Source organism: Podarcis bocagei, assembly GCF_964188305.1.
Source record: "Podarcis bocagei genome assembly, chromosome: 7".
NCBI lineage: Eukaryota > Metazoa > Chordata > Lepidosauria > Squamata > Lacertidae > Podarcis > Podarcis bocagei.
This window is the reverse complement of record NC_138132.1, coordinates 89,543,234-89,560,280: the sequence shown is the minus strand read 5'-3', so window position 1 is coordinate 89,560,280 and position 17,047 is coordinate 89,543,234. Positions and strand designations below refer to the sequence as shown.

At 49.5% G+C, this 17,047-nt stretch overlaps 1 protein-coding gene across 1 annotated transcript; it reads right to left on the bottom strand.

The window, feature by feature from the left end:
* Nucleotides 1-2,322: 2,322 nt before the first annotated feature.
* DGUOK (deoxyguanosine kinase) lies at nucleotides 2,323-15,358 on the bottom strand. Its single transcript, XM_081201065.1, has 7 exons — nucleotides 15,256-15,358; nucleotides 13,819-13,931; nucleotides 12,629-12,813; nucleotides 10,753-10,900; nucleotides 8,633-8,748; nucleotides 4,412-4,511; nucleotides 2,323-4,211 (listed from the first exon to the last, which is right to left on the bottom strand). Exons 1-7 carry the CDS (start codon nucleotides 15,305-15,307, stop codon nucleotides 4,146-4,148), a joined length of 780 nt encoding a protein of 259 aa, XP_081057191.1. The 5' UTR covers nucleotides 15,308-15,358; the 3' UTR covers nucleotides 2,323-4,145.
* Between the last annotated feature and the right edge of the window lie 1,689 nt (nucleotides 15,359-17,047).

Genomic DNA, 17,047 nt, shown 5'->3' with positions numbered 1-17,047 from the left:
TGCTGCTGCTTCTTTGTTCTGGAGGTGCCTCTCTCTCCCCCCGCGGTTGCTGGGCGGGGGCTGGGCCGGGCCGGGGGGAGCAGCGAGCGGCCAGCTGCCGGCGCGGGGCTGACTCAGCGCCGCCCGCCCGCGCCCTGCCAGCCAGACTCGGGGCGCGCGGCACTGACTGGCGGCGGGGCGAGCGCTGCTCCGGACCGGCCGCGCCTCGGGCTCGCCAAGTTGCAGCTCCTCCGGCCGCGCTTCTGCCCCCGGGGGTCCCCGCGGCGCGGAAGAAGGGACCCGGCCGCGGACGCGCGCTTGTGGGAAGGAGCTCCGGGCAAGGCAGCGGGAGGGCCAGGGTCCCCCGGGCGCAGCCGCGTGGCCCCAGCCCGGCTACCGCCCTCGGCGCGCGCCCCTCCCCGGCCCCGCGGCGCCTTCACACGAGACGCCTCAGCCGCGCTTGCCAGCCTCTCTCGCGGGAGAGGAGGAAAGGGAGCCGGAGGGCCCTCGGCGGGCATTTTAAAAACTTGTTCGGGCCACACTCGCGCTCCGGAAAGTGGCAGCGCTCTAGAAACGCTTCAGCTTCTTGAAGAGCCGAGCCTGTTCCCGCATGAGCCATTCACACGTGCACCCACCAGCGCCCTTATTGGGCATGAGCGCGAAGAGATTGCGCGCCGGCCCAACCTTGGAAAGGGGCAAAAGGCCGCAGCTTTCAGGGGCTTTTTAAAGGGGGGAGGAGTGAAAGGGTGGCCGTGCTGGGCCACTCCAGCCGTCCAGTGGGGGCTCAAGTGCACGACAGAATAGTAGCATCATATGGGGGGGGGGGAAAGATGTAACCTGGCCACTATAATATTACTTTGTTGTGTCTGAAATTTTTGAGGGTTGGAAGAGCATCCATTCAATTACAGTCTCTCCCCCCCCCACCTGCAGATTAAAGTGGTACCGTCCAATCACACCATGAGCATCTCGGTGTCAAGTGGACTGGATGGGCCTTTGGGCCGATCCAGCAGACTCTTCTTGGGTTTTTATACTAGGTTAGGGCAGTGTTTCTAACCAGGCATATGCGCCCTTTCCCAATGATGGGGGGGGGGGGAGCATGGCTGTTTCCAAAAATACATACAGTGTAAGTGAAAAATGAAGAAAAATTCAGACGTTTTACTCGGAAGAGAAGATTGTGTGTTACATGATCTGCACATCACCAAGCGCATAGCCAGGATTTACCCCCAGCTACGCCCACGCACAGCGTCCTAGGTCCACCGTAGTTCAGTATTATCTCATTAAATAAGTGCCTGGCGTGCTCTGGTCCATGGGGTCACGACTCAACGACTAAACAACAACAAACAGTACAGGAGTTCGTCACACACTCTGCAGTTAAATCAGTTGCATCTTGATTTGTGCTGCTCTGTGGGGCTTGCCAGTGAGTAGGAGCGTGAGGAAGGTTCTTGTCATCTGGCAACACTGCAAAGAATATGACCTTGCCCCTCAGATCTATGGAATGCACACTCAACACGCTCAATTTTATCAAGGAAAATGATTTTTGGTTTTATATTCTTGGAGAAGTGCTACACTCACCAGTTCTCCCACCCCACACCCCACCTAGCACTTATAGAAGAGATGGGGAAAGCAGCAGAGGGAAAGATAGGAGAGGCATCCATTCTTCGGTGATCAGCCTTCTTTATGGTCCAGCTCTCACTTCCATACATCACTACTGGGAAAACCAGAGCTTTAACTATACGGACCTTGATTTAACTGTAGCATTTTACAAATTCGAGAAGAATGCAGTTATCTACAAACGAAAGGTTTAACAGCGTACTGAATGTTTTAAAAAGCACATTATAGTGGTACAGAAGCAGCCTTCCTCTTAATGGGGGAGGCTGAGATGAGTAGAAGACTGGAACACAGAAGTCAATTCTTTTTAGAATTGGCTTAAGATGAGCTTGAGTCTACATGGCTGACACCACTTCTGTGGTTGCTCCCATTCAACTCCAAGAAGCATGTACATCTTCAGAGTCAACTGCATGTTTACACAGAAGCAACACAAAGAGGGCTGCAACCAGAGGATTTTGTAACATACTAACGATGTCCTTGCGCAGGGACAGAAACTATCAACTAGATGTAGTAAAAAACATAAAGGAGAAAAGTGTTCCGGACTACTCCTCCCTGACCACTGGGCTAAGCTGTCTGGGGATGATGGGAATTGAGAACCCAACCACACCCAGGGACCCAACATTCAAGAACACTGTGAGGAAGGGATCTCCAGCAGCTGCCCTCCCCCATACACATTTCTTCAGCTGCAGTAAATGTTGATGCCCCCAGTGCAACTGAGTATATAAGGACAATAGCCCAGTGGCAGAAATGGTTTATCCAAAACTTTCTAAGGATACTGCAAGCAGCTTTGGAAACTGAATCTCTGAACTTCAACGGACCACTGGACACAGGCCATAATCACACACAGCAGCCTTTTAAAAATTACAGTAATTTTATACATTAGAAGAGAGATAAATTAAATGTTGACAACACCCATCATTAAAAGCACTGCATTAAAAAGGGAGTGTTTTGTACTGTTGCTTATTTATAATTGGTGCATGAATTTTAATGCTATGTACAAAAAGTAAGGGGGTGACACGTCATTCCATCTACTGCTGATGAACTTGCATATATAGGTTTAGTGAGGCTTGGAAAGGCAACATCAAACGCAACAGGACTATTTCTTGAGGAGAAAAGGATGAAACATGCATGGACAAAAATTCTTGGACATCCATATTCCAGTTTCCCAAAGTCAACTTCGTGAACTTTACCATCCACAGAGGCACTGGGCATACTTTTCATATCTTCTCTGCAAAATTCATGGTGATATGTGCGCCTCTAGCGTCTTAAGATACTATACCACAGGGCTATCTTAAACTTTAAACTGGACTGCTCATAGATAGACATCCCATTTATTCCATTTCTTTTAAAAGGAACTTTGCAGATGCTTGTGCTGAAGGAAAATCTACAAAAAAATTAAAACCTTTGTATCCATGTTGCCCCTTTGCACAAGCAATGAATGAAGAGGGCTATGGTTGTAGGATAAACTTGATAAATTTCATAGAAATGTGATAAAGGCAGATAAAGAAGGTGAAAAGTATTCTCGAAAACAATGTACAGTTGCTATATTTGTGTGTGACATCAACCATGCAGTGGCCTTCATGCACAGAGATGCTATAGCCCAGGAGGCCTCCATCACATAAGTAAGAGTTGCACTGGGGGTGGGAAGCAGCAGAAGAGGCAACAGCCCCTTGAAAAACTCAAGTACATGTCTGGTTTTTTTACATCTGCCACATACAGACACTAACACAACTGTACAGAATTCAGTCTATTCTTCACACTCTGAACCTTCGAGATTCCTCGGTTGGTCCCTGAATTCGGTGTCAATCAATTTCCAATCTCTCTTCTCCAAGGGGGAGGCTATTGATGCACAGAGAATGGAAAGGTATGCAGATGCACAGGAACTGGGCACTGTTAGACGGTCCCACAGTGCCTAGGAAATTCAAGTGGGTGTCTAAGTGCAGGGTGCTTAAAAGTAATATATTACAGAAGTGAGCCCAAGGTGTCTATTGCTATCATGCCATGTCACAGTAAGTAGCAGGAATTGAAGGCACATATAGACTCAACAACTTGAGACACCCCACCCTGAGAAAATGCAGCAGGCAGAAGTTGGGGAGGGAGCAGGCATCATGGCAAAGTAGCCACTGGTAGCCAGTACCAACAAAATTAAGTAGATGCACCACTGCCCAAATCTATTAAATGGGCCACCACTCTCTCACGTGGCAGAGCACCCTGCCAGGCCCTTTCCAGGCAAGAGATCAGAGGACTGATCTCTCACTTGACCGAACAGAGGCCTCTGTGTGGCTTCTGAGCTCACCCAGCCCAAGTGAAATTGCCCCCAACATCCCTCAGTTTCACCTGTTGCAATTCTTCTTTCTATCTGTAGACTAGGTTGGGATTTTGCTGCCCAGAGGGCTTCTTTCGCTGCAAGTACTGAGCAGAAAGACCTTTAATTCTTGCAAGCACCTCTGACCTGGCCGAGCTCTTAACTCCCAATGGAGCTGACCATCAAGGACTGCTTTCTCTTGGCCTCTTCTTGGTGGCCATCCACTCAGAGAAGCCTGCTTTGAGCTCCTGGGCTAGGAGGCAGCGGTAGACGCAGAAGGGAAAGCCTCCCCCGAGAGAGTCTTTATGAAAGTCTTCACCTACAAAAAGAGGAAACAGATCTTCAAATAAAATCCAAACAATTGTTTGTTCAGTTGTTGCCATGTTAGTTCCAGTGAATAAGAGGCACACAATTAAGGCAAATTGGTAGCTTACGGTGCCAACTTTAATCTGATGGAAGAAAACGCAGGTTTTGTGCATTATACCAAAGCTTTCACATTTCACAGAAGTGAAATCTTACCTGGGACATAAGCCTCCCTTGTTCATTTGTGTCATCCTCAAAATCCTTTGTGACATCAAGCAGCAAGACTGGAGCATTTCTTATGTTTTCAGAATGAATCCTGTGGGGGCAATAAGAATGTTATTTCCTTAATTCTTTTCACTATACAATCAATATTGTGGCTTCAGTTACAGTGGGTAGTTCAGCTCATTTCCTTGAATGATCTCATCTGCATTGACTTTGAGTTGTCTCATTAATTCACCTCATTCCCTTCAGGGCACTACATGCCAAAGTTGTTGAAAGCAGAGCAAGGGGAACCTTTTGCAGACCAGGGGCCACATTCCCTTTAGACAATCTTCTGGGGTCACATACTGGTGACAGAAGAATTAATGGAAATTTTACCTTTGTGTAGTAGGGTAGTTTCTACACACACACCCACACCCCTCCATCATCCATCCAGACAATCAAGAGTTCAAGCTTACATTCCAGCCAGGCCAAAAAGGGTGTGAAGCAGGGTCAGTGAGGGGCGTGGCCTGGGGAATGTTCCAAGGGCCAGACAAAGAGGTCTGGGGGCACATTCTCTCTACGGACCCAAAGATTCCTGCCCCTGTTGTAATCCTCAGCTTTACCATATTGCCATCCCAGAGCAATTTGGAGATAAAAGTGGCTTATACTATAGGTAAAGGTAAAGGGACCCCTGACCATTAGGTCCAGTTGTGTCTGACTCTGGGGTTGCGGCGCTCATCTCGCTTTATTGGCCGAGGGAGCCGGCGTACAGCTTCCGGGTCATGTGGCCAGCAGGACTAAGCTGCTTCTGGCGAACAAGAGCAGCACACGGAAACGCCGTTTACCTTCCCGCTGGAGCGGGACCTGTTTATCTACTTGCACTTGGATGTGCTTTCGAACTGCTAGGTTGGCAGTAGCAGGGATCGAGCAATGGGAGCTCACCCCGTCACGGGGATTCGAACCGCCTAGGCTCTGGGGTTTAACCCACAGCGCCACCCGCGTCCCTGGCTTATACTATACAGTATACCAAATCTACTCCTTGGACTGTTGATCACACTGTGAAGTTAATAAAACCAGCAATAATTTTATAAAACAGCCTCTCTTGCAGCTTCATGTAAGGATTGCAGATTATTACACAGAGATAGAGCTTTCAGCATCTTAAAGCATAGTGCATATGTTGACTATTATACACCCACAGTGAAGCTAAATTTTGCTGCTTTGCACCATCACCATGACTCATATAATTCAATGGATTTCCTTGAAACAAAGCCAAATACATTCTACCTTCAGATAGAAAAACCACGTTTTTTAAGGCACTTACTAATTCCATTACGCACATATGTAGAAATTGTAACTTAAGGTGCCAACCTTAATTTCTGCATCATGTAAGCAGCAAGCATTTTCTGCAATGTGCTCACTTAACAATCTAGCCTCCATGCACCCACGCTCTGCCTCCGTCTTTCAGCCCCAAACTTCTTCGTCTAAGGTAACACTGAGGCTCACAACACTACAGGTCACTGGCCACCTCACTGCAAGCCAAACCTCTGCTTTCTCTATTTGCCTTCACTTAGGATACAGGGAATGGGGTGTGTTTGTAGTGACAGGCTATAGTGAGGAAGGATGGGACAAGCTAGTTAATGGCCTGGCTTGCACCAAACAGTAAGTCATGGTCAGAAACAAACTATAGTTTACTATGAATGTGCCAGCGAGCTGATACGTGCTGCTCAAATCACACCCACTCTGCTCATCCATTTGCCAACTGGGAAGAAACAAACAACAGTGCTGGATTAGAGTTGTGTAGAAACACTAACCCAAACAAACCATGGGCAGAAGTCAAGGTTTGTTCTTGACTTACTAGTTTCTTTGGAGAGATGCAAACTACCAATGCTGGTTCACACAAAACGTTAAGCCAGTACTGTGGCCTTGTTTACTCCCAGCTTGGCAAAGGGGGGGTGCAATTTGAACTGTGTGAACACACAAATTCACAGTAAGCCATAGTTTGTTTCTGACTATAGTTTAGTATTACATGCAACATCAAGAGGAACACAAGTGAGGGAGACAAAGTTTTGGGTAAGTGTCTGCATCATTACAAGAAGAAACATGTCAGGATAAGAAAGGAGGAGTGCCCCACATTTATGAGTACAGTGGTACCTCGGGTGAAGAACTTAATTCATTCTGGAGGTCCATTCTTAACCTGAAACTGTTCTTAACCTGAAGCACCACTTTAGCTAATGGGGCCTCCCACTGCCGCCACCGCACGATTTCTGTTCTCATCCTGGAGCAAAGTTCTTAACCCAAGGTACTATTTCTGGGTTAGCGGAGTCTGTAACCTGAAGTGTCTGTAACCTGAAGCCTCTGTAACCCAAGGTACCACTGTAAGTAGGGATATAGAATTGGGCTTCATTTAAAACAAATTAAATCTTTAGAATTCACAAGCAGTGGAAAGGGGAGATCAGATAGTCCCATGTTCTGATCATGCTTGACAGTTACTCTGCTGCTTTTGCCCGTACTATACAACTATGTAAGCTTTAAAAAAGCTTGGTTCTGAAAACTAATAATGTAGAACTGGAAAACACACTTATTCTTTAAGATGGATATGACTAACTATAGGTTGAGAGCAAGAGGACTGGGGGTGAAAGACCAAGGCAAAACATGGAAGTTCATCTGCTTTGCTTCCACTGATTAAGGTTCAGAAGTTGATGGACAGGCTCTGTGTGGCAAGAGAGCTCAGCTGAGTGAAGACATCACCACCCAAAGACTCACTGGATTCCGGAAGCTCAGTTGTAAGTGAGCACAATATGCAAGGCTGTCAGATGTGTTTTACTGATTAAACAGCAAGGAAGATAACATTGGGCACCCGTAATTTACAGTCTCTTCTGCTTTTTGGTGGAGGGGTGAAGTTGTAGTCACCTTAACTGCTGGCGTAAAGCAACAATAATTCCTTCCTGCCTCTCTTCCTGCTAAATAACAGTTGGAAAACCCTAGCAATGTGTTCAGAATAAAGCATGCAAAATGAGAACATACATCTTGCAGGTTTAAAAGAAGTGCAGTAGAGATTTTTATCCCAGCCTGTGCATGGATTGGCTTTGAACTTGTTTAAAATATACAAACTTGTTTTTATTCTTAGTCACTACAGGAAGCATTCATAAATGGAACAGAATGAATAAAAAATAAAGGAGGATGACGACTTAATCCCTAGAGCAGCCTTTCCCAACTTGATGCCCTCCAGAGATTTGGGTCTTCAACTCCCATCGGCCCCAGCCAGTGTGCCAGAGTTGATGGGAGCACAGCCATGCTAAGTGGAGCTGATAGGAGTTGCAGCTTAAAACAGGGGGAGGGCACAAAGTTGGAGAAGGCTGAGCTAGCTTGTGATTTTACACATCGCTCCCACTGCAGAACGGAAACTTCCAGCCTTTCTCTGGTTTGCAACAACACTGCAACTAACACAGTAGTGGCCTGTAAACTGTGACAATGGGAAAAGATAAAAATTCTGCCAATAAGTAATCCCAGATTAATCATAAACGAGTAATCTAGATCAGGCCTGACTTACTGTTAGGAAAGCTGCTCTAGAGTGATCCAGAGCCCACCAACTGTGTCTGGTGAGCAAGAGACTGTTAAGGATTCTGGTTGGGAAGCGAATGGCAAACACATCCCATGGCCCACTTCCACATATCTTATTTTGGGGCCTGAGTTGTGTGCAGCCCAGGACACAGCACCCGTCTGTACACAGCTGCCCTCCTGCACCTCGTGGTCTTTAGCCCACCCATTTCTGTGCTACCAAGACTTCCTGGTTCCTTTTGGCCCTTTCTGCTGTTCAGCATCATAGCCCAGCTGCAGTAATGCTTAGCAGTTAAAGTGTTGGACAAGGACCTGGGAGACCTGGATGCAAATCTTCACTCAGAAGCCTTGAGCCAGTCAGTGTCTTGGAGCCGAACCCACTTCACAGAGTTGTTGTGAGAATAAAACAGGGAGCGAGAGGACCATATACATCGCCTTGAGTTCCTTGAAGGAAAGAAGGTGGGATGTAAATCATCATCCTCATCTCCAGGGGACGGGAAGTGTGGCTTGGCTGCATGCTTCTCTCTTCCATGTGGGATCAGGCAGGTGCTCTGGCACCAGCATACACCTGCCACGTGACACAACCGCGTGCAACCAAAATGAAGAGGCTCAGGCGCAGGCGCTCCCTGCAGAGCCACAACTGCCTTGCCACTCTCTGCTGCTCCGCCTGCGACTCACTCTGTGCTCTTCTCCATGAGCCACTGTTCGTGCTGATTGTGAAGCTGCTCCAGGTAGCGCAGCTGGACCTCCTTCTCTTCAGGCCTCCCTCTTTGGCGCAATCTTTCCATGCAGATCTGAAAGGAGGGAAAGGGAAATTCATTGGCCAGCGGCATGAACGCCAGAGCCCCACACTGCCTTAAAACCAGCAACTCCTGTTCTGCCAGAGAGGCACACTTCACTCTCACACCCAAGGAGGTTTACCAATGGAGCAAACAATGCAAGCCTGATCCAGCCCCAAGTGACTTTCTATAGACCCAGAATGCAGCAGCTGTGAAAAAAGCAAATTCCATTCTAGGGATCATTAGGAAAGGCATTGACAATAGACCTGCCAGGATCGTAATGCCGTTATGCACATCTTATGATTAGGCCACATTTGGATTACAGTCTTGTGTACAGTCCTCACCTCAAGAAGGATATTGTAGAGTTGGGAAAGCTTCAGAAAACAGCAGCCAAGGGGATGCAGCGGTTCCCTTACAAGGAAAGGTTGCTGCACTTGGGACTTTTAAGTTCAGAGAAATAGTGAGTAACTGGCAACAGGATTGAAGTTTATAAAATTATGCATGGCGTGGAGACAGTGGATAGATAAAGTGTTTTCCCTCCCTCTCTCTCGTAACAATAAAACTCTTGAACATCCCATGAATATGAATGTTGGAAGTTTCTAGACAGACAGAAGGAAGTCCTTCTTCATGCAGCCCAGAGTTAAACTATGGAACTTGCTCCCACAGAAGGCAGTGATGGCTACAAGGCGAAAGGGTTCTGAATATCAGTTGCTGGAAACTACAGGAGGGGAGAGTGTCTTGTGCTAGACCCTCGTACCTACGGGACCGCCTCTCCTGGTAGGCCCCGCGGAGGACCTTAAGGTCCACAAATAACAACGCTTTGGAGGTCCCGAGCCTCAAGGAGGTTCGATTGGTTTCAACTAGGGCCAGGGCCTTTTCAGTACTGGCCCTGACGTGGTGGAACGCTCTGTCACAAGAGACCAGGGCCCTGCGGGACTTGACATCTTTCTGCAGGGCCTGCAAGACAGAGCTGTTCCGCCTGGCCTTTGGTTTGGACTCAGTCTGACCCTTATCTTTTCCCTCCCCTTATGGTCTTGATTTATCAGCTACTTTAAAACGAGGCTGCATTTTAAAATGAATTTTAACCTGTATTTTAATGGGGGGGTTTCCTCCCCCCCCTCTTTCCCCCCTATTATGTTTTTACTGTGATTTTATTGATGTTAGCTGACCTGAGCCTGGCATTGGCTGGGGAGGGCGGGGTATATATTATTGTTGTTGTTGTTGTTGTTGTTATCATTATTAATCCTGCTTGTGGATTTCCCACAGGCATCTGGCTGGCCACACTGACTCTCTCGTGGCTTTCCCTTTCCATGGTCTTCTCCGTTCTCCCTCTTGAATTGGAAATGTGTTCTAGGTTGCAATGGAGGCAACTGCTGTGTTTTTAGCTGGAACAACAAAGTACCACCCCCTCCTTCACAATCTCTGCTCTGCATGAGTGCTCAGTGGTGTGATGTGTTGCATGCATGGTGTTCTGATGTGTGCGCACACATATGCGCAGGTGTGTTGGTCATCACACCGACTTTTCAGACAATGCCTAACACGTACTGCGGCCCCTGGAGAACTTGCTGGTACAAAATGTGGCCCCTGGGATAACAAAGCAGAGCCACTGCTGATGTATACAAGTCAAAACTTGCCTTGATTCCTGCCTTGCAGGGGGTTGGACTAGATGACCCACTGGGTCCCTTTCACCTCTAAAATTCTATGATTAAAGAAGCCCACCCAAACCTTCACGGACATGCTTCCTGACTGGGAGAAGGTGCACCCAGGGCACCAACTTTGAAGGATCCATTCACATCCAGTGCAACAAGCCTGCCGATTTACCTGCCTTCAGCAGAGTAGAAGGTGAGGCAGCCAGAGCAATGACTCAGACAGAGATGTAGCAGGCAGTTTCCTACATGAGTGAACCATCTGGCCTAACGCTTGCTTTCAAGCTTCATTTTTGTAAATCACTTTGACTTTCATTTTTGAGGGTGGGAGGTGGCGAAGTGTCTAATAAATATAACAGAGGTTTCCAGTTACCTCTGGAGGTGCCCGTAGATAAAGGAAGCCATGGATGCCAAGCTGGTCCCCGAATGCTTCTTGGAGAAAAGTGTGCCAGTCCTGGTAAATTGCCCACTCAATCTCGGCCAGGTGGCCAATCTCAAACAGGTTTTTGGCAAAGACGTACCTGGGGGAGGACCATGTAGTTAAACCACCCGCACAGCAACAAACTCAGGAAGAAGAAGAGGCAAGTCAGAGATAAATGCGAAACTGCCAAGCTTCCCAAATATTGTACAGTGGTACCCCGCAAGACGAATGCCTCGCAAGACGGAAAACCCGCAAGACGAAAGGGTTTTCTGTTTTGGAGGCGCTTCGCAAGACGAATTTCCCTATGGGCTTGCATCGCAAGACGAAAGCCCATAGGGAAATGCTGGCGGTCGGGAGCAAAGACTTTCGCCCACAGCCGGCCTTCAGAAGAGGACCTCTTCTGAAGGCCGGCGGGGGGCAAAAGTCTTTGCTCCCCCCGCCTGCCTTCCCCCCCCCCCGCCTGCCCCGGGCGATCTTAAAATGCTGGCGGGCGGGAGCGAAGCGTTCGCTGCCGACCCCCAGCATTTTAAAATCTGCAAGGGACAGCAGAGAAGTCTCTGTCCCGGGAAGGTTTTAAAATGCTGGGGGTCGGGAGCGAAGCGCTGCCGACCCCCAGCATTTTAAAATCTCCCCCTGTCCCGGGAAGGTTTTAAAATGCTGGGGGTCGGGAGCGAAGCGCTGCCGACCCCCAGCATTTTAAAATCTCCCCGTGTCCCGGGGAGGTTTTAAAATGCTGGGGGTCGGGAGCGAAGCGCTGCCGAACCCCAGCATTTTAAAATCTCCCCGTGTCCCGGGAAGGTTTTAAAATGCTGGGGGTTGGCAGCGCTTCGCTCCCAACCCCCAGCATTTTAAAACGCTGTTCCGAAGGGGGGGCGGGGACACCTGCCTCAGCCGCCCCACTTCGGAAAGCTGTTCCGAAGTGGGGAGGGGGGGCGGGGACACCTGCCCCAGCCGCCCCACTTTGGAAAGCTGTTCCGAAGTGGGGCGGGGGGGCGGGGACACCTGCCCCAGCCGCCCCACTTCGGAAAGCTGTTCCGAAGTGGGGCGGGGGGCGGGAACACCTTCTGAAGGCGGGCAGGGGGCGAAAGTCTTTGTCCCCCCTGCCTGCCTTCCCAGGGGCTTTTGAATCGCCCCGGACAGCGGAGAAGTCCTCCGCTGTCCGGGGCGATTTTAAAATGCCGCCCGCCAGCATTTTAAGATCGCCCCGGACAGCGGAGAAGTCCTCCGCTGTCCCAGGGTTTTTTAAAATGCTGGGGGTGGGAAGAAAAGCCCTTGTCCCCCCCCCCCCAGCCTTCAGAAGAGGTCCGGGGACAGACTGTCCCCGGACCTGGTCTGAAGGCGGTTTCCCTAGGAACGCATTAATTGATTTTCAATGCATTCCTATGGGAAACCGTGCATCGCAAGACGAAAAAACCGCAAGACGAAGAGACTTGCGGAACGAATTAATTTCGTCTTGCGAGGCACCACTGTATTTGCAATTGGCATCCATTCATCATTACAAAATGGAAGGTTTTCCTCTTCCTTGTGGGGAACAGGCTGCAATGGAAGGAATGGCAAAGCTTTCCTTGCTAAGGGGGCACCATCCTTATTTTCCCCAATTATAAGTTGAAAGGAACTGCAAGGACATTCAACAACAATGAAAGCGTGGGAAGAAACTGCAGAGCACTCTGCACATGGAGAGGGGGCACTGAATACTTGAGAACATTTCAAAAGGGGGTGTACAGTTCTTTCAAAAGGCAAGCATCTCCCCACTTCTCTTGGCCTGTGGCCCCATCTCACTGTTGCTGCTGCTGCTGCCAACTGCAGGAACAGGACTGTGGTACCATACCTATCACTGTATATAGATCTCTCAAAAACCCACACGTGGTCCCACATCTTCAGGGGCTTGACAGACAGAGGCTCCAGCTGCGCCTTCAGCCGACTCAGGAATGAGTAAGTCTGGAACGTGTAGGACCATCGCGAGGGTTCCTGATACATTATTTGAAGCAGGTTTGCAGAGCTCTGAGGAGAGGCCTGTGACGGGGAATAATTTAAGAGACAAACATTTAAGAACCGAACGGAACAGGAACCACAAAACAAAGTGCGTGTTTTCTGGGGAGACGCCACTGCAGGGCCTGTGAACCTATGCCATGTGAAGATATTGCAAGGTTCCTCTTCTCTTCGCCTCCCTCCAGCTCAACCTTCTCCCACTTGGTGCCCTCCAGATGTTTTGGACTCCCTTCAGTCCCATCCAGCAAGCTGGGATAAATGGAAACACATAAGGAACAGCATAGGGGATGGATGGAGTCTTTAAAAATCTTTATAGAAGTTTTTTTTGAACTTGCATGGTATGGAGAAAGTGGATAGAGAAATTTTCCTCTACTCTCTCAGAACACTAAAATTCGTAGGCATTCAGGGGAGCCAAACGTTGGAAGATTCAAGAAGATAAGGTTATTGGTGGCTATATAAGCCACAATGGCAGTGCTCTGCCTGCACAGTCGGAGGCAGCAACGCTTCTGAACACCAGCTCCTGGAAACCACAGGAGGAGAGAGGGCTGCTCTTGCAGTCGTTTTCTGCCGAAAGGTTTCCCACAGGCATCTGCTTGGCCACAGTGGGAACAGGATGCTGGACTCAATGGGCCACTGGCCTGATCCGGCAGGCTCTACTGGTGTTCTTATAACCTTTAGCACAGGCTTCCTCAACCTTGGCCCTCCAGATATTTTTGGCTTACAACTCCCATGATCCCTAGCTAGGCAGGTCAGGGATGATGGGAACTGTAGTCTCAAAACATCTGGAGGGCTGAGTTTGAGGAAGCCTGCTTTAGCACAAAGAGGGTGACTACTCTTTGGTGCCAAAGGAAGTTGCACGAGAGTGAATGGTTATTTTATCTGAATGATCATTTTGGTAAGAAGGCAAGTTTCCCCTTTGCTCAGAATTCTTGTACTGAAGAAGAACTCCCAGTTGACTGAATACAATATTCTGAACCAAAATAGCTCAGTTCCTTACAGACCTAACAAGTTTTACATCTGGACTCTTACCTGGTGGGGACCAGCAGCTTGAACTTTCTGCCACTTGGACACTGGCTCCGAGGTCATGGACCATTCTGGAAAGGCTTTTCTGAGCACTCTCACAAACGTTGACTTCCCCACCGCTGGCGGAGCAAAAAGCACATAAGCCCATTAGCCAACATTCCTCCTTATGCTGCGTTTCCAAATATCAGCAAAAGGAAAAGCAACCTCGTTCTGCTTACGTTGTGCAGAGAATGATGGGATGTAACATTCACACCACACACTTGGAGCACATGGCTTCCCCCTAAGAATCATTCTGGCAAACACCTCTGAGGGGGGGTGGGGGTTTCAGTCAAGCAGTATATAAATGTTATGAAATAAATAAAATAAGAATGTAAGAAGAGCCTGCTGGAACCTGGTCAATCTGGTCCAGCATCCTGTCCTTACAGGGGCCAGCCAGATGCCTGTGAGGCCTGCAAACAGGATTCAGGCCACAGAGCACTTTCCTCTCTTGTGGTCTCCAGGAGCTGGTATTCAGAAGCCCTGCTGCTTCCGACAGTGGAGGCCAGCAGCCATCAATACCCCTCCCCTCCATGAATTTGTCCAATCCTCTTCTAAAGCCACCTAGTTGGTGACCACTGCTGCCTCCTGTGGAAGTGAGTTCCATAGTTAAACTACATGCTGCATGAAGGACATCCCCCCCCCCCGTCCTGAATCTTCCAACACTCAGCTTATTGGGTAAAGAATCCTGGGACCTGTAGTTTGCTCCTCAAGGAGCTCCAATACCCAGCACTCTTAAGCGACCACAGTTCCCAGGATTCAGATGCCATGTGCTTCAAACGTATGGTGTGCATGTGACCCACTTGGCACCTCACCCCGGCCCCACCTCCTTCTGCATATTATGGGGCGTAATAATACTGCCCAACCTAACAGCGCTCTTGCAACCACCACCACCAAGTTCCATTCACTTCTGAACACTCGCGGAGGCAGCAGTTCATGCTTTAACCTTTTTAGTTGATGGTGCTATATGGATTGTAATGGTTTTACTTATGATTTGTTATCTGTTCTATATGATTTGTGTTGAGTTTGGAATGTTATTTACTGTTTGTAACTGCCTGCTATTCCCCTGAATTAAAAGCAGCATAGAAATATAGTAAATAAATCAATCACCACCCAACCAAGATCTTCCCTGGAGGTTCGCCAAAGCCCGAGACTGCGCTTCTTCCCCAACTGGAGGAAGACGGGGAATGGGGCGGAGCATTGCTCCTAAGGCATATATCCTGCAACCGTGCAAGGGCCCGAGCCCTGGTGCGACCAAGGCAATAATAAGGCTGCCTCTGAGCAAGTGCAGAGTTCCTCCCCACCTCCGGCTGGACGGGCGCTTCCAAGTCGCAGGACGGCGCTGCCGACATACAATGGAAGAAAAGACCCCCCAGCTCCTCCTGCCCCCCTCCCCAGACCCCTTACCAATGTTTCCTTCGATGGCGAGCCTCTTGCCGGCCTCCCGCGCCGCAGCCATCGCGCAGAGCAGCGCCAGCGAGCGCCCAGCTGTCGGGAGGCGCAGCCCAGCTATTGCGCCTGCGCCCCCGCCCTGCCGAAGTCGCTCGTGTCTTTCCGGAGCCCGCCAAGCCCAAAGGGGCCCAGTTCACTTTGTTGAGAGGATCAGGCGCCTACAGCGCCACCCCGTGCATGTCTCCTCGGGAGTAAGGCCCCCCTGTGGGGCTCGGTAGCGTAGCCACCTCCTCTCCCTGCAGCCTGTAACAAAAAAGCACGAGGGAGGCCACTTCTCCTCTCACAGCTCAGGAGCAGAAAGGGTGCCATTCGGCAAACTCTGCCTTTCTGGGATATAAAACAGCTCGGAGCATTTCCTGGAACGCATTTGAGGGGCATTTCACAGCTCTGTGCCACAGAGTTAAAAACAGGGGTTCTAGAGAAGAAAAGTTGCCAAAGAACCGGAGCCGGCCCACCAAATGAATGAAAATATTTATTCGGCTTTACGCCCATCATAAAACACAACACAACAAAACAAATCAAATAAAACAGTGGACTCGTACAAGCCACCAGTAATATAACACAATTCACAGCTCACAAGGACAGATATTAGCAATTCAAAAGAAAAATTTAAGATTAAGATTTAAGCACTACGCTAAAATCAATATCTGATGTCATTGTAGAAAATTCTTATAACTATCTGATGTCATTGTAGAAAATTCTTATAACTATCAATAATCGGCTAACATTCCATTCCGTCTCTTGTACGAGAGGACAGCTGTTAGGAATTTAGCAACCTGTAGGGTAATATATCGGGACGCGGGTGGCGCTGTGGGCTAAAGCCTCAGCGCCTAGGGCTTGCCGATCGAAAGGTCGGCGGTTCGAATCCCCGCGGCGGGGTGCGCTCCCGCTGCTCGGTCCCAGCGCCTGCCAACCTAGCAGTTCGAAAGCACCCCCGGGTGCAAGTAGATAAATAGGTACCGCTTACCAGCGGGAAGGTAAACGGCGTTCCGTGTGCTGCGCTGGCTCGCCAGATGCAGCTTTGTCACGCTGGCCACGTGACCCGGAAGTGTCTCCGGACAGCGCTGGCCCCCGGCCAATAGATGTGAGATGGGCGCACAAACCCCAGAGTCTGTCAAGACTGGCCCGTTCGGGCAGGGGTACCTTTACCTTTACCTAGGGTAATATAAGGATCCACATCTTGAAGAACCCAGGCAAGCTGTAGGTCTACTGGTTTGTCAGCCATAGGCTGAATTATGGAGTTTAGTATACTAGCACGAACTGAACTGTACATAGGGCAGATAAACAGCCGGCCCACCCATTAGGCGGAATGAAGCAGCCGCCTGAGGAAGCAGAAGAGCAAGAGGCTGTTCCCCGCCTGTGGAAGGGGGTCGGGTGGGAGCAGGAGGCAGCACATCACCCTGCTCCCTTTGGTGATGTGTCTAGCCCCCTTCATGTGTCAACTGTGCAAAGGGGTCTCCCCCAGAGCAAGGGACCCATGCTGCTGGCCGTGTTTCAGACGCTGCCCTTTCCCCAGGCTCCGCCCTAATGGCCACACCCTGGACATAGGCAGCAGGGGAATCAGGCAGGCTTCCCTGAGGCAGGTGGCCACATCCAGCATGTGGAATCATAGAATCATAGAGTTGGAAGAGACCACAAGGGCCATCGAGTCCAACCCCCTGCCAAGCAGGAAACACCATCAGAGCACTCCTGACATATGGTTGTCAAGCCTCTGCTTAAAGACCTCCAAAGTAGGAGACTCCACCAC